Below are 22,725 nucleotides of genomic sequence, written 5' to 3' on the forward strand. Positions count from 1 at the left end.
CGTTTAACTTTCAATCCAGAAAACCACAAAAATATTTTTTGAAAAAAGGACAAAAACACACTTAACCTTGTTCAGTTGTGTCATCCTTTCACGTCCTTTGAACGACACAACACGAGATTCCTCGTGGAAATTATTCGATGTTTTACGATACCGCCTCATGACAGCCATTTAATCACGCATTCATTTCATAAACCACATAAACGATGATAACCACAAAATGTTGAGCGTCGTCTTTTGTTTGCCTTTGCATGTCAGTCCGGGGTCATAAATATACAAAATTTATTTGCTACTGGGACACATTTCGAGCAGCGAGCAACAAATGCGACGAAAATATTACTTGTTTTTTTTTTCATTTTTGGAGAGGAGCGCATTTAAAAGGCATTAAAAATATTACTATTATTAATATTTTTGAGTGGTTTTTAATGATGATCAACGACAGTTGTGGAAAATTTCGTGGCACGAACACCAAAAAGGTCGACTACGGTAATAAAGTGTTCGAGTAATCATCAACAACAGAGCAAATTTGTCGGATAAAAAGTGATGATTTCTTATTAAAAACCGAGTTTTGGTGATTTATCAACTTTATGGCTCATCAAATTTTATAGTTTTCCAGAATTGATTATCGCCAAAGTTGTCATTTGATTTGATGCTGATGTCATCTGGTCCAGCAATTTCAGTGTATTTCAAGAAATCTGCAGATTCCGAACGGATGAGAGTAAAATCGCCCAATTTTGGTTCCCTAAAAAAAAATTAAAAAATATGTTCCATCACTTTTTATGAGTTTTATGACATTTCGTTACCCGTTATATGCGAAATTTTCATACATATCGAGTAACATTCCTTGCATTTTTAGCTCATCTTGGGTCATTTCGTGCTTCGTTGGAGGAACATATACCACAAGCAGCGCGTCGTCCCCATGCCCGACACCCAATAGAGGAGATCGTTTTCCCGCAAAGAGCTCCGCGATGCCGTAGCTGTATTTAAAGGTGAAATAATACATGTACATTGGCATATATTTTCCTTGGATTTTTACCGTTTCATCAGCGCCAATGTGGTAATTGCGATCCGTTGAGATCTAAAAATAATTTTTTTTTTAAATTAATTAAAAATTTTTTAAAAAATTAACTTACATCAACTAATTTTTGGTAAGATTTTTCATCGATTGGATCGTCGCCAATGTAATGTTTTCGTATCAAGTCGCTAACTTCGTTCATTTTGTCATCGGGGATGGTTCGATTGTAATGAAGCAGATTCGGAGACACAAAATCCCAATTTTTATCGATAAATGGAAGGTACTCGGGTTTTCTGATGAATTGCGCTACTGGATACAATCCGTCGTCCTTTGTTTCAGACAGAATCCACGGAACTTTTTGGATTTTTCCAGCTTTTATGAGGTTTCGAGGGTAATCGGTGATGAAAGGAGTCCCATTTTGTGCTGTTGTCTCAGGAACAAGACCAAAAACGTTAAAAGGATTGAAAAGAAATGGTTGAAGCTCTTCTACTAAACGAACGATATCACTTCCAGGCACTTTTTTCAAACAATCAACGATTTTCTGACGATCCTCGTTTTGACATCCCGTTCGTTGAACGACAAAATCGAATTTTTCTTCGGTATTATGTTGCATGACCCAACAATCCAGCGCTGTTCCGCTGTGAGAAATCGCATTTTGAAACAATCCCGTCGACATTTCGCTCAGCAAATGTAAATGAACTGAAACACTTCCCGCCGAATATCCCGTTAACGTGATTTTTTCCGGATCTCCTCCAAAAAGAGCGATATTTTCTTTCACATACTTCAAAACGACTGCTTGATCCTTCATTCCCATATTGCCGGGAATCAGTGCATCGCTACTTGACAAAAAACCCAAAGGTCCAACGCGATAATTAAAGTTGACAAAAATCAAAGGTCTCGTTGTGATGTATTCGGGTCCGTAGGTGTCGCCTTGCCCAAACATGAAACCTCCTCCGGGAATATGCAGGATTACGGGAACTTTTTCCGTTAAATTTTGCGGCACATAAATGTTCATGTACAAACAATCCTCGTCGCCATACGTTTTGTCAGCTTCATCTACCAAGGAGTGACACCATTGGAGACATGGATTGCCTACTTTTGACGCGTCACGAATGCCATCCCACTATTGAACAAGTAAATTTATGAAAAAAAAAAACAAAATTCAAAAAAATTAAACTCACATTTGACCGAAAAGGAACTGGAGGCTCAAATCGCAAATCCCCAACAGGCGGCTCAGCATAGGGAATTCCTTCAAAAGCCAAAAAATGATCTCTCGCAACGCCTTTTAACTCCCCATTAGGCGTCTTTATGTTCGTTGTGATCGGAAATTGTCCGTTAATTAGTGAAATTCTGCAAATCAAGACAAGAAAAAGTTCATAATTCATCTTGACTTGGAGATTGAAAGTAAAAAATAAAGCATACAAGCGAAAATGCACTTCTATTTATATTTTTTATTAACAATTTCTGAGCTCACGTGAAGTTTATTCATTCATATCGCTCAATATTAAATTATATTCAAACAAGTAATATTTAAATTACAATTAGAGTCTTCCATTCATTACAAAATTTAATGTTTGTTTTGCATTACAATGGAAAATTTTTAATTTGAGGTCTATTTAAAGCTTTTATAAATGAAAATTTTATTGAAAATTATAAAAATTTTAAGGAAAAAAATTACGATGCAAAAATTTTCTTAAAAGTTATCAAAAAATCAATAAAAAAATTTAAAAAAAATTAGTTAATTAATTATTTTTTATAGATCCTTTATATTCAGTCATTAATTTTCAATTTAAATCAATTTTAAAAATTAAGCATGTTGAATATTTTTTTTTAATAAATAAAATAATTTAAACATAAATTTTGAAAGAATTAATTACTTTTTTATTTTTTATTTTTATTGAAAAAAAAAATTAATTTAGCAAAAATTTGGTTTTTTTTAAATCATAAAAAAAATTGGTCAAAAAAGAATTAAAAATAGAAAATATCAAAGATATTCCTTAAAAAATCAAATTTCGTAGAAAATCGATGCTAAAACTTTTAGTTCACATAATCCTTAGAAATTCATTAAAAATAAAAATTTATAGAAAATTAAATTAATTAAATATTTAACAATTCAAAATTCAAAGTTCGAGTCTTAAATAATGAAAAAATCAATAAATTTTTAATTTTCTTTTAAACAACTTTCAATTCCTCCTTCTACTTAATAAAAAGAACAATAATGTAATTGAAGTCAAGCAGATGCTATTTAACTTAAATGACATTTTCACCCTTTTTGTGTGTCATTTAATTCAACGGCATCAACTTTTGACCTTTTTCTTGCCATTTTCTCCGTACAACACGAAGCAACGTGGCGAACAGTTACTCAGATTAATTGTCTTTATCAACGTGTTGGAGTGCCGTGTAATCAACATTATTAATAACAACATCACAACGACAACATACAACTTGTATCTGTCATTAAAGCGTGCAAACATCGTTCGTTTACTGCTACAACCATGATGATGAAGATTTCATGCTCTTTTTAAATATTTGATGGATTACATTTTTTCTGTGACTTTTTTCTTTCTTTCTCTTGCGTTACGAAGGTATAATGAATGTTTTTCTCCACAATTTAAATGTTAAAAATTAACTGATATTATCTTTCTATGTTGCTATTTTTTTTTCTTTTTCTTTTAATTGTAGGTAGGAAATTTTTTGGGCCAAAACTAACGTTAATGATGATGATACCGAATCAAAATTAAAAGTGTGTACAAAAAGTGGCACCGTAATTATTACACACAAATTTATTTCCAGAAAATTTAACATTAAAAAGTGTCTCACTCTTGACGGCTGTTTGTTCCTTTTTACGCATAAAATGCAAAGAAAGATGCGTGCTCACAAAAAAAGGTGGCAGAAAAAAGGGATTTTAACAACTTTTGTCATTAAGATAACGAAAATACATAGAAAAATCGTTAAAATGTTAAATGACCTCAGAAATTTTTATTTTTTTTTTTTACGCAAAAAAGGGTCTCCCGTTTCTTCTTCCATCTTTTCTCCACTCATTTATCTTCGTTTTTTTTTAATAACATGTCTATTTGTAAATGTTTCTGTTCATATTTTTAACCTTTTCACTGGCTTATCAAATGAACGAGACACAAAACAGAAACTTTTCTTTTGAAGTTTAATTTTTTGTGGAAGGTGCCGATTCATTATTCTTCCTCAAACAAAAAAAAACGACATTTAAATCGAGGGAAAACGCATTTTCCGAAAAAAAAATTAGTATGAGATAAAATAATCCAATCGGTCATAGTCATAAGATTATACTTAACGGTCATATCCCTGAACAATTTTTGATGGTCGCTTTTTTTCGGTGAACACACTTTTAGGGCGCACATTGACTAATGAATCAGATTTATATTTTGTGAAGTTTTTTTTTAAGTTCTTATCTTTATGGATATTAGTTGGTGAGACACAAACAGACAACAACAAGCGTTTACCATGAAATCTACTTTTTTTTTTGAAGTGAGATAAGAAAATTAGCTGCCGCCTGTTATTTTATCAGCTTGTTAAAAGTGGTCTGGCGCGTGTGTTTAATGTTTTTTTTTTTTGAATCTTTACAAAAAAAAATTCGTCGGAAAATTGTTGAAAAATAGAACAAACAGAACAGTAAAGTGTAATAATTACTCAATGAATCATTTTCAGTGCGAGGAAATTAACTTCAATTGATGTGGTTGTTTTGTGATAGTTTAAGATTTTTTTTTTGTAAGACTATAAAAAATAAAATAGAAATAAAACAGAACAGCGTGTTTCCGTTTTTAAAAGATTTTTTAACTCTTTGGCGTCGTATGATGATTTTTTTCGCATTAAATGCGCTTAAATTTAGTTACGATAACTTTTTTTTGCGATTTCTTTTATAATTTCATCATTTCCGATAAACATTCTTTGATGAACTGCAAAAAATTACGAAAAACAAAACGATGTAGCCCCAAAAATAATCTCCAACTTTACTAATTTTCCAACGTTGAGCATTTTTGATGGGAGACAGATTGCAAAATGTGAACATTATTTTCATTATCTCCTTTGTCAGTCTGTGAGTGCCAACTAAGCTTGTTGTTTGGGTGTTTGTTTTCACAATAAAGATAAAATCTCTGCTGTAATATTGTGATGAGTATTTGCTGTAACAGATTTTGGCAGAATGTCACACGAGCTACGAACAACGACGACGACGACGAGTGAAGATGATGATGATGTGACGCACATGAGAGGTTTTCCAGTGACTTATGACTTTAATTATGATGCCAACATACACAAATAGCTTGCCTTTTCGACGTCGTACGACAACAGCATATTAAAAAGGGATTTTGGAATTTTCTTGGAGCCATTTTACGTGATGTCTACGAGACAAAAAGGGGAACAAAATTGATAAAGTTAATCAAAAATGTCTTTGCTCTACGAACGACGACATAACGATATTTTTCATCAAATCCATTTTTAACATTTGTGTTGATCCGTCATGTATTTACACAACACAACAATCGCAATTTATGCGGCAGTGTGTGGCAAAAAGCGGCAAACATAAGGGTTTAACAATTGAAACATTATAAAAACCCGGAGAGACACGAGAGAACGAGAGATAGTCACAAAACAAATATTTGGAGATATTTACGGAAAATAAAATCAAGTGGAATTACATTGGAATTAGGAACTAAATTTAAGGATTAGGTTCTTGTTTCAATTAAGTTTGGATTTACATCGCACTATTATTTGATGCTCGTTTGTTTCGTCGTTGTAATAATACTCGACGCCGCCGCCCGCCTTTCGAATAAAAAAAAATTTAACGGGAATTTTTTGACAATGGTAACGGAAGTTTCAGCACGTGTCGCAAATTTAGTAGGTAATCGTTCGCTGTTTGTCGACTTTTTCACACCCTTCCAATTATTTAGGTGACTAATAACTACAAAAGTGCACACGCCTTAGCTTAATAATTTTACAAGAGGATATTGAAAAGGACTTTAACACACTTTAGAAGATGAAAAATGAGAAAGAAATGATTAAGTTTGAATGCTTGAACTTTTTTCGGTTGTCTTAAGAGATACAACCTCCGGACTATTTTTTACTAAAAGAGCATAAAAATGCAAGAAAATAAGCATTTTAATTTTGGGCTTTTGTGAAAAAATTTAATCAACAGAATACCTAATCCCCTTTTCATGCATTTAAATTTAAAAAATAAATTTTTCTCAATAAGAGTCAAGAATTTTCGAATTTCTTTAAAAATTATTTTTTTATTTGAGTACCTTTCTTGCTTGCAGTTCGAATTTTCGCTACAATTTAAAAAAAAAAGTTTAATTGCTCCCGTTTTTAAGAAAATTTTTCAATAAACAAAAGACAAACAGATGCCTTTTTAATATAAAATCCGAAAATAGAGAGACTCTTCCCTTCAAATAAACAACAAATCACGTTCCCGAAATCATTCCCCATATGTTCACTATCTATTAACATAAAAACTTCTGTGACTGCCACCAAATTACATTTTCCGTCCTCATAAATCTCGTTTACTACTTTATCATTCGTAAAATTGCTTTGATGAGGTAGCATTTCCACATGTGAGGTCGCATCGTTTGCTCGTCGCAAATCAATTAAAAACATACTTGACGGATTACCGTTTTATTCGACTACAACTACAGCTTCCACAAAAAAAAACCTTTACAAAGGCACAAAACTACCGTTGAGCTTTTATTATTCACGTATTCCCAATTTATGACATATGCTATTCGCATTACGATACATTCGTGACTAATTGTGATTTTGTATTTAAATATATTTACAACTTTATAAGCGTTCGTCGTTCGAGAGACAACTCCGCATGATAATTCGACGTACATGGCGCAGAAAAACGAGAGAAAATCATAAATAACAAATGGCAATCTTGTAAAAGTCGCTACAAAGTAGTTTTATGGGATAATTTATAAGAATCAACCGGTCACTTGTTTGGTTTTTACAATCATCCGAATACGTGTTCTAATTGTTTTGCAAGAAAAAAAAACCACGAGAAATCATAGTAATGGAGGAAGGGTCACAATTTTTTTTGTAGATTTTCATCTTGTCTTAGTATACTAAATTCTTTTCAATTCATTCTTAATTTCAATTCTTTTCTGAAGCGATTTGAAGTCGACAAGGTTTGAGAAATCATTGTAGAATCTGATGCAGCGAGGAATGGGTGCATTTTCGAGGTACTTTCTTGTAGTTGTTGGCTGTAAGAGCAATCTTTGGCTTCTCAAGTCATACTAATGGTTTCTTTCAACAAATTTATTCTTAATGACGTTCGACATGATGTTGATATACTTACCTATTTTTTGGCGCATCTTTGGACCTCTCGATTACCTCAATGCCTGGTTTTGTATCCTAAGCTTCTATATTGGTTCATGTTCCAAATCAGTTTGGACCTGCAAATAAAAATTGCACAGACAAAAAGGTCAAAAAGTCATTTTTTGCACTTTTTGTCTGTAGCATGTCACTCAACTTTTTGCGTAGAGATGGAAAAATTTGTATGAAAATTAGTTTTTTTTTTGTTTCATAATTGTAAAGCTCAAAACGCAAATTAGGTGACGTTAATTGTGACATTACAAGGCGCAGCTTATTGCATTTATTCATTTAAAAAACACCTTCAATCATAATTTGCTGCCAGGACAAATCAATCACGGCGCGTCAAGCGAATTGACGGTAATAAATGTATCAAAAATGCATGCAAAACCAATCTAAAAACCAATTTATTATATTTTTTATGAGCAATTTCCTTCTGTCTTTAATTCGTTTTTATTTTATTTTTTTCCATGTTTGAAAAAAAAAATATTGTCATTGTTAGAATATTCGAAACATGACAATATATTTAAAGAAAATTGCTCTAAATGTCACACGTTTCGCAAATTTATCATCATTTTAAAATGGAAAAAAGCTCAATAGAGACTTCAATTTCCTGTGAACAAGGAAATTTTCCATCTCGAACTAATAATAATACTTAAATGTTATTACAATATTGTGATAGAAAAAGAGAGAGACACTTTTGTCACAAAAGTAGAAATAATTTGAAAAACAAATTAAAAAAATGGCATGACTATGATTTACTTCACCAAAGAATGAAATTGCACTTTTAAACTGTTTGTTCTGGCAAAATGAAAAAAAATTGCAATACTTACGTGTTAAAAATTAACCTAATTAATGACATGTAAACGAGTTTTTCTGATATAAATATTTGTTTGCAGTTGTCAAAGGTTCAGTTTAGATATTTCACTTCGAAGCTACATGCAAAAATGGATCAGTTGCTGGTTTTGCTGCTGGCAGCTACTTTTGTCGCAAACACTTTTGGTCTTTTACCTTCGGAAATACAAGTAAAAACGCCTTATGGAGAACTAAAAGGGGAGGAAAGAGATCATTATTTAGCTTTTGAAGGAATTCCGTACGCTGAACCTCCTGTTGGAGATTTGCGATTTGAACCGCCAGTACCTTTTAAGTCAAATGTAAGTTTTTGTATCGTTTTTCATAGGCTTTTTTTTTACTTTTGGATCCAATTTTTAGTGGAAAGGGGTTCGTGATGCCTCAAAAATCGGAAACGGTTGCTTACAATGGAGCCATTTCGTCTTGGACAAAGATGATAGAATCGTTGGCGACGAGGATTGCTTGTTCCTGAACATTTACACTCCCAAAAACATTAGTGTCGCCACAAAAATTCCCGTTATTGTTCATATTCACGGAGGCGCCTTCATGTTCGGACAAGGCGATATTTACGGACCAAAATTCGTAACAACTAGAGCTCTTATTCACGTGAATTTGAATTATCGCTTGGGACCATTTGGTTACTTGTCAAGCAGTGATGCACTGATACCGGGCAATATGGGAATGAAAGATCAAGCAACCGCGTTGAAGTACATTAAGGAAAATATCGCACTATTTGGAGGTGATCCAGATAAAATAACCATTACGGGCTTTTCAGCTGGAGGTGCTTCCGTGCATTTGCATTACATGAGCGAATGGTCAAAGGGATTGTTCAACAATGGCATCTCTCATAGCGGAACAAGTTTGGATTGTTGGGTAATGCAACATAATACCGATGAAAAATTCGATTTTGTGGTACAACGAACCGGATGTCAAAACGAGGATCGAAAGAAAATTTTAGAATGTTTGAAAAAAGCGCCTGCTAATGACATTGCACGACTCGTTGGAGAACTTCAACCGTATCTCTACAATCCGTATAACGTTTTCGGGGTTGTACCTGAACCTGCAGCTCAAGATGGGATTCCTTTCATCACCGACTATCCGCGTAACATTTTAAATTCCGGAAACATTCAAAAAGTTCCGTGGATTATCACGGAAACGAAGGACGAAGGGTTGTATCCAGTAGCGGAATTCATCAGAAAACCCGAATACCTTCCATTTATCGATAAAAATTGGGATCTCGTAGCTCCAAATTTGCTACATTACAACCGTACAATTCCAGATGAGAAAATGCATGAAGTTAGCGAATTGATACGAAAACACTACATGGGTGACGATCCAATTAACGAACAAACTTACAAAAGATTCGTTGATGTAAGTCAGTTTAGTTACAAACCTCTCCCAAAATTTTATGCAATTTCGTATTTAGATCTCATCTAATCGATTATTCCACATTGGAGCTGACGAAGCTGTCAAAATTCAAGGCAAATATATGCCAGTGTACATGTATTATTACACGTACAAATTGAGTTTTGGCATTGGAGAACTCTTTGCGGGAAAACGTTCGGAATTATTGGGTGTCTCGCATGGCGATGACGTTTTGTTAGCTGTAAGTGTTGATCCTGCTGCTCATGAAATGCCAGAAGGAGAGTTGAGAATGCAAGCCGCCATCTTGGATTTATATGAAAGTTACGCCAATACGGGGTTAAGTCTTTACAAATTTGCTTATGAATTGAAATTATATGAAAAACAAAACTATTTTTTTCAGTGTGCCAAAGCTTGGAAAATTTGCTCTTGTCCCTAGTGAATCTGAGGATATGGTAAAATACACTGAAATTGCTGGACCAGATGATATAAGCATCAAAACGAATGATAATTTTGGTGATCACAAATTCTGGGAAACGATCCAATTTTATGAGCCTTAATAAGTAAATTTGAAGAATAGTAGTTCAAATAAATTACCCCTTGATTTAACATGGTTATGGAAAAATTCAACAGTTTATTATTATTACATTACTATGAGCAAAAGTTAAAGCTTTAGGAACAAACGGTATTGTTAACATTTTTAACTTCTAAATTAACAGATTTCCCAGATTTAGGCAATTTTAGTTTTACAGTGAGCACAACGTCGTCGCTTTCACCAGCATCACAGTTTGCACGGTCTTTAATAACTACTGAAATTGCTTCTTTTTTATTTTGAGATCCGCAAGTGTGTTGCGTCTTTTCTTTTAGATTCGCGAAACAATGTTTGTTTGTAGAACAGGAACTGCTCGTGCAATCATTTCCAGAACAGCTACATGATGTTGGCGTTTTAGCTAAACTGTTATCCTTACTTTCATCGACTGGTTTCGAAGCTGGCTCAAACCAAAATCCTGGTCCATTTCTTTCATTTATGTCAGAGTCTTCTGTTTGTCCGTCTTTTTTGCTTTTATCTACAATTGACTACGCAGAAATGTTAATAAATCTGTTGAATTAGTCTCTAGAGTACTTTAAGATTATTTTCGTTTGGAACTTACGTTGACATGCGATGGATCAACGCCTAAAAATGCACAGGAAAGAAAGAAAGATAGGAATTAGCAGTGTAAGAATTTGAAGCATTTTAATTTAGATGGAAAGTATTTAAAGATATTGAAAATCTTTGAAATGTGTCTACGGAATTTTGGCTTAATAATAGTCTTACTTTGGTCATTTTGGTCGTTTGTCTGTGGGTCATTTGAGCCAGCTGGTTGAGAACCATGCGAATTTTCAACATTCGGGTCAACAACAGAATTTCGATTAGATGCAAGAAGAGGATCGTCATCGACAGACGATCTTACAAGCGAACTTTCGCTATCATTATCAGAAACAACTGTAGAAGATAAATCTGACATGGTTGTCGAAGTAGATCCAGGAGTTGTTGGTTCAGGAGTTGTTGTTTCGGGAGTTGTTGTTTCAGGAGTTGTCGTCTCGGGAGTTGTAGTTTCGGGAGTTGTTGTTTCGGGAGTTGTCGTCTCCGGCGTTGTAGTTTCGGGAGTTGTAGGAGTTGTTGTTTCAGGAGTTGTCGTCTCCGGAGTTGTTGTTTCGGGAGTTGTAGTTTCGGGAGTTGTTGTTTCAGGAGTTGTCGTCTCCGGCGTTGTAGTTTCGGGAGTTGTAGGAGTTGTTGTTTCAGGAGTTGTAGTTTCGGGAGTTGTAGGAGTTGTTGTTTCAGGAGTTGTTGTTTCCGGAGTTGTTGTTTCAGGAGTTGTCGTCTCCGGCGTTGTAGTTTCGGGAGTTGTAGGAGTTGTTGTTTCAGGAGTTGTTGTTTCGGGAGTTGTAGGAGTTGTTGTTTCAGGAGTTGTCGTCTCCGGAGTTGTAGTTTCGGGAGTTGTTGTTTCGGGAGTTGTTGTTTCGGGAGTTGTTGTTTCGGGAGTTGTCGTCTCCGGCGTTGTAGTTTCGGGAGTTGTAGGAGTTGTTGTTTCAGGAGTTGTCGTCTCCGGAGTTGTAGTTTCGGGAGTTGTCGTCTCCGGCGTTGTAGTTTCGGGAGTTGTAGGAGTTGTCGTCTCCGGAGTTGTAGTTTCGGGAGTTGTTGTTTCGGGAGTTGTTGTTTCGGGAGTTGTCGTCTCCGGAGTTGTAGTTTCGGGAGTTGTTGTTTCGGGAGTTGTAGGAGTTGTTGTTTCAGGAGTTGTCGTCTCCGGAGTTGTAGTTTCGGGAGTTGTAGGAGTTGTTGTTTCAGGAGTTGTAGTTTCGGGAGTTGTAGTTTCGGGAGTTGTTGTTTCGGGAGTTGTCGTCTCCGGAGTTGTAGTTTCGGGAGTTGTTGTTTCAGGAGTTGTAGTTTCGGGAGTTGTTGTTTAGGAGTTGTCGTCTCAGTTGTCGTCTCCGGAGTTGTAGTTTCGGGAGTTGTAGGAGTTGTTGTTTCAGGAGTTGTCGTCTCCGGCGTTGTAGTTTCGGGAGTTGTAGGAGTTGTTGTTTCAGGAGTTGTCGTCTCCGGAGTTGTAGTTTCGGGAGTTGTCGTCTCCGGCGTTGTAGTTTCGGGAGTTGTAGGAGTTGTTGTTTCAGGAGTTGTCGTCTCCGGAGTTGTAGTTTCGGGAGTTGTTGTTTCAGGAGTTGTTGTTTCGGGAGTTGTAGGAGTTGTAGTTTCGGGAGTTGTAGGAGTTGTTGTTTCAGGAGTTGTAGTTTCGGGAGTTGTAGGAGTTGTTGTTTCAGGAGTTGTAGTTTCGGGAGTTGTAGGAGTTGTTGTTTCAGGAGTTGTCGTCTCCGGAGTTGTTGTTTCGGGAGTTGTCGTCTCCGGAGTTGTAGTTTCGGGAGTTGTAGGAGTTGTTGTTTCAGGAGTTGTCGTCTCCGGAGTTGTAGTTTCGGGAGTTGTTGTTTCGGGAGTTGTTGTTTCGGGAGTTGTCGTCTCCGGAGTTGTAGTTTCGGGAGTTGTAGGAGTTGTTGTTTCAGGAGTTGTAGTTTCGGGAGTTGTAGGAGTTGTTGTTTCAGGAGTTGTCGTCTCCGGAGTTGTTGTTTCGGGAGTTGTAGTTTCGGGAGTTGTTGTTTCAGGAGTTGTTGTTTCGGGAGTTGTTGTTTCGGGAGTTGTTGTTTCGGGAGTTGTTGTTTCGGGAGTTGTTGTTTCGGGAGTTGTCGTCTCCGGCGTTGTAGTTTCGGGAGTTGTAGGAGTTGTTGTTTCAGGAGTTGTAGTTTCGGGAGTTGTTGTTTCGGGAGTTGTTGTTTCGGGAGTTGTTGTTTCGGGAGTTGTCGTCTCCGGAGTTGTAGTTTCGGGAGTTGTAGGAGTTGTTGTTTCAGGAGTTGTAGTTTCGGGAGTTGTAGGAGTTGTTGTTTCAGGAGTTGTTGTTTCAGGAGTTGTCGTCTCCGGAGTTGTAGTTTCGGGAGTTGTTGTTTCAGGAGTTGTCGTCTCCGGCGTTGTAGTTTCGGGAGTTGTCGTCTCCGGCGTTGTAGTTTCGGGAGTTGTTGTTTCAGGAGTTGTCGTCTCGGGAGTTGTAGTTTCGGGAGTTGTTGTTTCAGGAGTTGTTGTTTCGGGAGTTGTTGTTTCGGGAGTTGTCGTCTCCGGCGTTGTAGTTTCGGGAGTTGTAGGAGTTGTTGTTTCAGGAGTTGTCGTCTCCGGAGTTGTAGTTTCGGGAGTTGTAGTTTCGGGAGTTGTTGTTTCGGGAGTTGTAGTTTCGGGAGTTGTAGTTTCGGGAGTTGTTGTTTCAGGAGTTGTTGTTTCGGGAGTTGTAGGAGTTGTTGTTTCAGGAGTTGTCGTCTCCGGAGTTGTAGTTTCGGGAGTTGTTGTTTCGGGAGTTGTTGTTTCGGGAGTTGTTGTTTCAGGAGTTGTAGTTTCGGGAGTTGTTGTTTCAGGAGTTGTTGTTTCGGGAGTTGTAGGAGTTGTAGTTTCGGGAGTTGTAGGAGTTGTTGTTTCAGGAGTTGTCGTCTCCGGCGTTGTAGTTTCGGGAGTTGTAGGAGTTGTTGTTTCAGTAGTTGTCGTCTCCGGCGTTGTAGTTTCGGGAGTTGTTGTTTCGGGAGTTGTAGGAGTTGTTGTTTCAGGAGTTGTCGTCTCCGGAGTTGTAGTTTCGGGAGTTGTAGGAGTTGTTGTTTCAGGAGTTGTCGTCTCCGGAGTTGTAGTTTCGGGAGTTGTTGTTTCAGGAGTTGTAGTTTCGGGAGTTGTAGGAGTTGTTGTTTCAGGAGTTGTCGTCTCCGGAGTTGTAGTTTCGGGAGTTGTTGTTTCAGGAGTTGTTGTTTCGGGAGTTGTAGGAGTTGTTGTTTCAGGAGTTGTCGTCTCCGGAGTTGTAGTTTCGGGAGTTGTTGTTTCGGGAGTTGTTGTTTCAGGAGTTGTCGTCTCCGGAGTTGTAGTTTCGGGAGTTGTTGTTTCGGGAGTTGTTGTTTCAGGAGTTGTTGTTTCGGGAGTTGTCGTCTCCGGAGTTGTAGTTTCGGGAGTTGTTGTTTCAGGAGTTGTTGTTTCGGGAGTTGTAGGAGTTGTTGTTTCAGGAGTTGTCGTCTCCGGAGTTGTAGTTTCGGGAGTTGTAGGAGTTGTTGTTTCAGGAGTTGTCGTCTCCGGCGTTGTAGTTTCAGGAGTTGTTGTTTCAGGAGTTGTTGTTTCGGGAGTTGTAGGAGTTGTTGTTTCAGGAGTTGTCGTCTCCGGAGTTGTAGTTTCGGGAGTTGTAGGAGTTGTTGTTTCAGGAGTTGTCGTCTCCGGAGTTGTAGTTTCGGGAGTTGTAGGAGTTGTTGTTTCAGGAGTTGTAGTTTCGGGAGTTGTTGTTTCGGGAGTTGTTGTTTCGGGAGTTGTTGTTTCAGGAGTTGTAGTTTCGGGAGTTGTTGTTTCAGGAGTTGTAGGAGTTGTTGTTTCAGGAGTTGTCGTCTCCGGAGTTGTAGTTTCGGGAGTTGTAGGAGTTGTTGTTTCAGGAGTTGTTGTCTCCGGAGTTGTAGTTTCGGGAGTTGTAGGAGTTGTAGTTTCGGGAGTTGTAGGAGTTGTAGTTTCGGGAGTTGTCGTTTCCGGCGTTGTAGTTTCGGGAGTTGTAGGAGTTGTAGTTTCAGGAGTTGTTGTTTCGGGAGTTGTCGTTTCCGGCGTTGTAGTTTCGGGAGTTGTAGGAGTTGTAGTTTCAGGAGTTGTTGTTTCGGGAGTTGTCGTTTCCGGCGTTGTTGTTTCGGGAGTTGTAGGAGTTGTTGTTTCGGGAGTTGTAGTTTCGGGAGTTGTAGGAGTTGTAGTTTCGGGAGTTGTCGTTTCCGGCGTTGTAGTTTCGGGAGTTGTAGGAGTTGTAGTTTCAGGAGTTGTTGTTTCGGGAGTTGTAGGAGTTGTAGTTTCGGGAGTTGTAGGAGTTGTAGTTTCGGGAGTTGTAGGAGTTGTAGTTTCGGGAGTTGTAGGAGTTGTAGTTTCGGGAGTTGTAGGAGTTGTAGTTTCGGGAGTTGTAGGAGTTGTAGTTTCGGGAGTTGTAGTAGTTGTAGTTTCGGGAGTTGTAGTTTCGGGAGTTGTAGGAGTTGTAGTTTCGGGAGTTGTTGTCTCTGGCGTCGTTGAAGAAGTAGTTGTTGATTCAGGAGTTGTCGTCTCTGGCGTCGTTGAAGAAGTAGTTGTTGATTCAGGAGTTGTCGTCTCTGGCGTCGTTGAAGAAGTAGTTGTTGATTCTGGCGTTGTAGTTGTTGATTCAGGAGTTGTCGTCTCTGGCGTCGTTGAAGAAGTAGTTGTTGATTCAGGAGTTGTCGTCTCTGGCGTCGTTGAAGAAGTAGTTGTTGATTCTGGCGTTGTAGTTTCAGGAGTTGTCGTCTCTGGCGTCGTTGAAGAAGTAGTTGAAGTAAACGAACCACAATATTCTCTTAAATTGTTTCCGAAATATAAATCCTGTTTCAAAAAAATAATGTTTTATAATTCTTTTTGTTTAGAAATTTTATGTTTACTTTTTGGAATCCTAATGGAAGGTAAGTGCACTCTGTAATGTTGGTAATGGCTTTGCATCCACGACTACAAACATCGTAAACTGTGTCACCATAACATGAATATTTTTTAGCAACAAAACATCCTTTAAATGCGTCAAATGTACAGTAGTAAAATGTTGAACAATCATATGGATGTCTATACACTCCGCTATCAGGACATTGGATATCATAATCAAAATAATTTGAGTCATATGAGCATTGACTCAAGTATGAACATTGTTTTGTTGCTGGATTGAATCGTCGTTCACCAGCACACTGATAAACAACCTGATCCCAGATTTTCGGGTCATAAAGATTCTTCTTACAAGTGTAAAAATGACGACAATCTTCGTTTAGCTGTGCCAATGGAAAAGTACCTTCACTAACGCATAACGGTGTATGAGATACTCCAAGCTCCTGTTGAAAGTTCTTGTATTTGTATAACCAATCTGCGACACAAGCTTTTTGTTTATCATCGTATTGATATCCCATATTACATTGCACTAAAACAAAATTTTCATTAAAATCTTCTCACTTAAAAATATTCTTTAACATGTATTTAACCTGTGTATTTTCCAGTATTTCCATAGCAGTAGAACATGTCATTTGTTCCAGGAACAGGAGCTAAAAAGAATATGTCAGATGATGATGTCTGAAAAAATGCACAAATTTAAATTAGAAATCAAACACATCCTAAAGAATACAACTTACTGGATCCATTTGTACAATATATGAATTTTTTAGTTGGCATGGGTGACAACTTCGATCAATTGTATCATAAACAGCAGATGTACATAACTAAAATATTACTTGTTACATGTCTATACAAAGTCAATTTGTTTCGAATAGACAACTCACCGATTTACAGGCTTTAAAAGGAGGATAATAATCAAATCCATCTCCACAAGAATGACCCTAAACATCATTGTGCAACAAAGTTTTTGTTTAAATAAATGTGTAAATGTGATGTAAAATTAAATAAATGTGTGAATTAAAGTTAAAATTTTGCATCATGAAACACGTAATTTAAACTATTTTTAATATGAACGTGTTATTTTTGTTCTTTATATTTTTTTTCATAACTTTGAGGTACTTTTATAAAAATTTGAATTTAAATCCTTATAAAAATAATAATTTTTTAAAGATCTGTATGGACAGAATATATGTTTATTTCACATATACTTACATCGAGTTGTTTTCTATTAAAATGCGTGTAAGCACCAAATGGTTGTGATTGGTACGCAGCAGCAGGAATTAGCTGATGATATGCATTTATACTTGTTAGAATATTAACAAATCCTATTAATATTATAAATATTTTAGTCATTTTCTGACTTATTAACTTTTATATTTTTCACTAAGAGCTCAAACAAGAAGATGAATACCGTCGATCCTAAACTTAAACTAAGAGTAATGTCTGATTAGAGCTTCTTTTTATACGTCTGATATGTTTATAAAAAATGCACGTTATCACACAAGCACGTAACGGACAAAAAACAATAAACAAAAGAAAAACGCATAACTTTGGTGTCTGTAGTTTTTTATAGACCACCTTTATATCAAATTACGGCATAAGTTTGTGACTAACTCTTGTTTTTTCAAACAGGACTACGTTTAAAAATGTATAACGTATTACAACAAATCCTTATTGTTTCAAAGCTAAATTTTATCTGCAGCTCCATATTTAAAAACTAGTATCAACAGATTTGCAAAATAAATTTATTAATTGTAATGCAACAGAATGTAATAAATAAATTGAAGGACTAAGGATAAATCACAAAATTTCACTTTTAAGCAAATTAAAAAAAACTTTAAAAAACGATTTAAAGTTTTTAACAATTTTTTTTTTTACATTTTGAAATGTAAAAGATGATTTTTAAAATATTTATCCTTTCTCAACCATAAAAAATGCCAATAAAAACTTTGTGCAGAAATTTTTTTCATCTAATCTATGAGATGGCTTTGGGAAATTTTCTGTTGAGAATAGGATGAATCTCACAATTGATCCAAATTTAAAATGAAAATAAGACTTTTATAAGAATTTTAAGATTTTTCTTTTTTTTGATCAAATTAACTTTTTAAGATATGACACAGAATAAACAACACAATAACAAAAACATAAAATAATTTGGAAAAATTTTGAGATAAATTTCAATATATTGTCAGGCAATAATAAAAATATTTGGGCCAAAATTTTTGAAAAGTTTACCATCAATATGCATCTACTCGTTGATGGTTCTAAGTTTTGTGTAGTGTAACAAGGCAATGAGAATATTTTGAAGCAGAAAAACAGATATAAAAAATTAAGAAAATTTCTTGTAGCATTTATTTTATAAAATTGCGTTTATTGAATACTTTTGAAGAAAATGTTGCTTTAGAAAACAGAATTTATTATTTTCATTATTTTCTTTTTCTTACTAATTTCACACTTTCATATTGATTTGTAAAAATAAAAAAATAATAATTTAAAAATTGTCATTTTTTATTGTACAACAGTCTTTAAAACTTATTGAATAAAAACATTTTAAGGTACGGTTGTTACATTTCTATTTGTGATTTTTAAATACACCGATTCACCAGGATCGGGTAGCTCAACTTCTACTGTTATTAAAACAATTTGTTTCTTAACTGCTGCGGAATCAGCTGTTCTTGTAATTGATACTGCTTCAGAAAAGTTCTGAGTTCGACAAGTAAATTCATTTACATTTCGTAAATTTGCATAACAATGCATACTGGCCTCTGTATTTGTAGTATTTCTGATATTTTCATCGATTAAAGTACCATTTATGATTGATGAACTGTTCATACAAACATTCGGTTCATACCACAACCCATCGCCAAGATTTAGTTCTTCCTCTTCGCAATCTGATTTAACTGACGAACTCGATAAATTTGGATCAGTTGTCATTCCTGGAACTGTTGTTTCTAAAGTTGTTGACCCTGTAGTTGTAATTTGAGATGTCGTCGTCTCTGTAGAAGTTTCAACTGTCGTTGGTTCAGTGGTTGTAACTTCAGATGTCGTCGTTTCAGTAGAAGTTTCAACTGTAGTTGGTTCAGTGGTTGTAACTTCAGATGTCGTCGTTTCAGTGGAAGTTTCAACTGTAGTTGGTTCAGTGGTTGTAACTTCAGATGTCGTCGTTTCAGTAGAAGTTTCAACTGTCGTTAGCTCAGTAGTTGTAATTTGAGATGTCGTCGTCTCTGTAGAAGTTTCAACTGTCGTTGGTTCAGTGGTTGTAACCTCAGATGTCGTCGTCTCTGTAGAAGTTTCAACTGTAGTTGGTTCAGTGGTTGTAATTTGAGATGTCGTCGTCTCTGTAGAAGTTTCAACTGTCGTTGGTTCAGTGGTTGTAACCTCAGATGTCGTCGTCTCTGTAGAAGTTTCAACTGTAGTTGGTTCAGTGGTTGTAACCTCAGATGTCGTCGTCTCTGTAGAAGTTTCAACTGTCGTTGGTTCAGTAGTTGTAACTTCAGATGTCGTCGTTTCAGTAGAAGTTTCAACTGTAGTTGGTTCAGTGGTTGTAACTTCAGATGTCGTCGTTTCAGTAGAAGTTTCAACTGTCGTTGGTTCAGTGGTTGTAACTTAAGATGTCGTCGTTTCAGTAGAAGTTTCAAAAGTAGTTGGTTAAGTAGTTGTAACTTCAGATGTCGTCGTCTCTGTAGAAGTTTCAACTGTCGTTGGTTCAGTGGTTGTAACCTCAGATGTCGTCGTCTCTGTAGAAGTTTCAACTGTAGTTGGTTCAGTGGTTGTAACCTCAGATGTCGTCGTCTCTGTAGAAGTTTCAACTGTCGTTGGCACTGTAGTTGTAACTTCAGATGTCGTCGTCTCTGTAGAAGTTTCAACTGTCGTTGGTTCAGTGGTTGTAACCTCAGATGTCGTCGTCTCTGTAGAAGTTTCAACTGTCGTTGGTTCAGTGGTTGTAACTTCAGATGTCGTCGTCTCTGTAGAAGTTTCAACTGTAGTTGGTTCAGTGGTTGTAACTTCAGATGTCGTCGTCTCTGTAGAAGTTTCAACTGTCGTTGGTTCAGTGGTTGTAACTTCAGATGTCGTCGTCTCTGTAGAAGTTTCAACTGTCGTTGGTTCAGTGGTTGTAAGTTTTTCAGATGTCGTCGTTCTGTAGAAGTTTCAACTGTCGTTGGTTCAGTGGTTGTAACTTCAGATGTCGTCGTCTCTGTAGAAGTTTCAACTGTAGTTGGTTCAGTGGTTGTAATTTCAGATGTCGTCGTCTCTGTAGAAGTTTCAACTGTCGTTAGTTCAGTGGTTGTAATTTCAGATGTCGTCGTCTCTGTAGAAGTTTCAACTGTCGTTGGTTCAGTGGTTGTAACCTCAGATGTCGTCGTCTCTGTAGAAGTTTCAACTGTAGTTGGTTCAGTGGTTGTAACTTCAGATGTCGTCGTTTCAGTAGAAGTTTCAACTGTAGTTGGTTCAGTGGTTGTAATTTGAGATGTCGTCGTCTCTGTAGAAGTTTCAACTGTCGTTGGTTCAGTGGTTGTAACCTCAGATGTCGTCGTCTCTGTAGAAGTTTCAACTGTAGTTGGTTCAGTGGTTGTAACCTCAGATGTCGTCGTCTCTGTAGAAGTTTCAACTGTCGTTGGTTCAGTAGTTGTAACTTCAGATGTCGTCGTCTCTGTAGAAGTTTCAACTGTCGTTGGTTCAGTAGTTGTAACTTCAGATGTCGTCGTCTCTGTAGAAGTTTCAACTGTAGTTGGTTCAGTGGTTGTAACCTCAGATGTCGTCGTCTCTGTAGAAGTTTCAACTGTCGTTGGTTCAGTGGTTGTAACCTCAGATGTCGTCGTCTCTGTAGAAGTTTCAACTGTAGTTGGTTCAGTGGTTGTAACCTCAGATGTCGTCGTCTCTGTAGAAGTTTCAACTGTAGTTGGTTCAGATGTCGTCGTCTCTGTAGAAGTTTCAACTGTCGTTGGTTCAGTGGTTGTAACCTCAGATGTCGTCGTCTCTGTAGAAGTTTCAACTGTCGTTGGTTCAGTGGTTGTAACTTCAGATGTCGTCGTTTCAGTAGAAGTTTCAACTGTCGTTGGTTCAGTGGTTGTAACTTCAGATGTCGTCGTCTCTGTAGAAGTTTCAACTGTCGTTGGTTCAGTCAACTGTCGTTGGTTCAGTGGTTGTAACTTCAGATGTCGTCGTCTCTGTAGAAGTTTCAACTGTCGTTGGTTCAGTAGTTGTAACTTCAGATGTCGTCGTTTCAGTAGAAGTTTCAACTGTCGTTGGTTCAGTGGTTGTGACTTCAGATGTCGTCTCTGTAGAAGTTTCAACTGTAGTTGGTTCAGTGGTTGTAACTTCAGATGTCGTCGTTTCAGTAGAAGTTTCAACTGTCGTTGGTTCAGTGGTTGTAACTTCAGATGTCGTCGTTTCAGTAGAAGTTTCAACTGTCGTTGTCGTCGTTTCAGTAGAAGTTTCAGTCGTTGGTTGTAACTTCAGATGTGTCGTCGTTTCTGTCGTAGAAGTTTCAACTTTCAACTGTCGTTGGTTCAGTGGTTGTAACTTCAGATGTCGTCGTTTCAGTAGAAGTTTCAACTGTAGTTGGTTCAGTGGTTGTAACTTCAGATGTCGTCGTTTCAGTAGAAGTTTCAACTGTCGTTGGTTCAGTAGTTGTAACTTCAGATGTCGTCGTCTCTGTAGAAGTTTCAACTGTCGTTGGTTCAGTGGTTGTGACTTCAGATGTCGTCGTCTCTGTAGAAGTTTCAACTGTCGTTGGTTCAGTGGTTGTAACTTCAGATGTCGTCGTTTCAGTAGAAGTTTCAACTGTCGATAGCTCAGTAGTTGTAACTTCAGATGTCGTCGTTTCAGTAGAAGTTTCAACTGTAGTTGGTTCAGTAGTTGTAACTTCAGATGTCGTCGTCTCTGTAGAAGTTTCAACTGTCGTTGGTTCAGTAGTGGATGTTTCTGGAGATGTGCTTTCAGTTGAATATTTTGTCGAACTCTCTGTTGTTGACTCAGTGCTTCCAGTGGTAGATGAAACAGTTGATGACGGACAAAAACCACAATATTCCTTCAAATTGTTTCCACAATACAAATTCTTTAACAAAAGTGAAAGTAAATACAACGATAAGTATAAAATTTAGATTTTACAAATTTAAACTTACTTTTTGGAAATCTAATGGAAGATATTTGCATTCAGCAATATTCGTTATCTGTTTGCATCCACGAGTACAAACATCAAAAACTGTATCACCGTAACACGAATATCTTCGAGCAACAAAACATCCTTTGAAAGCATCGAACGTACAGTAGTAGTAAGTTGAGCAATCATATGGATGTCTATAAACTCCACTGTCGGGACATTTAATGTCATAATCAAATTCGTCAAAGCCATACAAACACTGACTGAGATACGAGCAACATTTCGTTACAGGATTAAATCGTCGTTCGCCAGCACACTGATAAATTGTTTGATCCCAAATTTTTGGGTTTTGAACATTCTTCTTGCAAGTGTAGAAATGACGACAATCTTCATTCGGCTGAGGTAATGGAAAAGTTCCTTCTTTTAGGCATAACGGCGTGTGAGAAACTCCAATCTCATTTTGAAAGTTCTTGTAATTGTAATACCAATAAGGAACACAGGCTTTTAGGTGATCATCGTACTGATGTCCATGGTTACATTGTACTATAAAAGGCACATTTCAATACATATCCTCAATAAATTTATTTAATAATACCCGTAAATTTTCCAGAATTTCCATAACAATAAAACATATTATTCGTTCCTTTGACAGGCGCTAAATAAAACGTGGCAGCTGGCGATGACTAAACACAAAAAAAAATTAAAAAAAAAATAAAATAATGTAAGAGACTAAAACTTACAGGGTCCATTTTCACAATGAAAGAATTTTTCAATTGACAAGGATGGCATGTTCGATCACTTGAATCGTAAACCGCTGAAGTGCACAACTAAAAAAAAAATTTTCACTAAAAAAAAATGTGAAAAAATTAAAACTTACTGATTTACAAGCCTTATGTGGAGCATCATATTGATATCCTTCGTTACATAAACGACCCTAAATTGGATTATTTTAATTTATTTTATTAAAAATTATTTTTTTTTTATCTAAAAATTGTTTTTCATTAAAAAAATCATTTTTTTCACTTTTCTTACATTATAAGGTTTTGTCAAAGAAGTATATGATTTATTATGTGGCACTAAATATGGGCTTCCATTTAAAACTCGATTATA

At 36.4% G+C, this 22,725-nt stretch overlaps 3 protein-coding genes across 3 annotated transcripts; 1 reads left to right on the forward strand and 2 right to left on the reverse strand.

The window, feature by feature from the left end:
• Window positions 1-557: 557 nt before the first annotated feature.
• On the reverse strand, window positions 558-2,397 carry LOC134831733 (venom carboxylesterase-6-like). Its single transcript, XM_063845540.1, has 4 exons — window positions 2,194-2,397; window positions 1,131-2,135; window positions 801-1,075; window positions 558-739 (listed from the first exon to the last, which is right to left on the reverse strand). The coding sequence occupies exons 1-4, from the start codon at window positions 2,395-2,397 to the stop codon at window positions 583-585; spliced, it is 1,641 nt and encodes a 546-aa protein (XP_063701610.1). The 3' UTR covers window positions 558-582.
• Window positions 2,398-8,295: 5,898 nt separating this feature from the next.
• On the forward strand, window positions 8,296-10,195 carry LOC134831218 (venom carboxylesterase-6-like). Its single transcript, XM_063844892.1, has 4 exons — window positions 8,296-8,505; window positions 8,564-9,574; window positions 9,630-9,904; window positions 9,969-10,195. Exons 1-4 carry the CDS (start codon window positions 8,299-8,301, stop codon window positions 10,123-10,125), a joined length of 1,650 nt encoding a protein of 549 aa, XP_063700962.1. The 5' UTR covers window positions 8,296-8,298; the 3' UTR covers window positions 10,126-10,195.
• Window positions 10,196-10,237: 42 nt separating this feature from the next.
• LOC134828611 (mucin-17-like) lies at window positions 10,238-22,364 on the reverse strand. Its single transcript, XM_063841593.1, has 16 exons — window positions 22,356-22,364; window positions 22,211-22,298; window positions 21,638-22,158; window positions 21,013-21,570; window positions 20,697-20,966; window positions 19,667-20,638; window positions 19,176-19,589; window positions 18,116-18,962; window positions 16,725-16,837; window positions 16,103-16,190; window positions 15,827-16,041; window positions 15,136-15,464; window positions 12,112-14,901; window positions 10,881-12,007; window positions 10,717-10,739; window positions 10,238-10,642 (listed from the first exon to the last, which is right to left on the reverse strand). The coding sequence occupies exons 1-16, from the start codon at window positions 22,362-22,364 to the stop codon at window positions 10,238-10,240; spliced, it is 8,769 nt and encodes a 2,922-aa protein (XP_063697663.1).
• Between the last annotated feature and the right edge of the window lie 361 nt (window positions 22,365-22,725).

The sequence above is a fragment of the Culicoides brevitarsis genome, chromosome 2 (genome assembly GCF_036172545.1).
Source record: "Culicoides brevitarsis isolate CSIRO-B50_1 chromosome 2, AGI_CSIRO_Cbre_v1, whole genome shotgun sequence".
NCBI classification, from domain to species: Eukaryota; Metazoa; Arthropoda; class Insecta; order Diptera; family Ceratopogonidae; genus Culicoides; species Culicoides brevitarsis.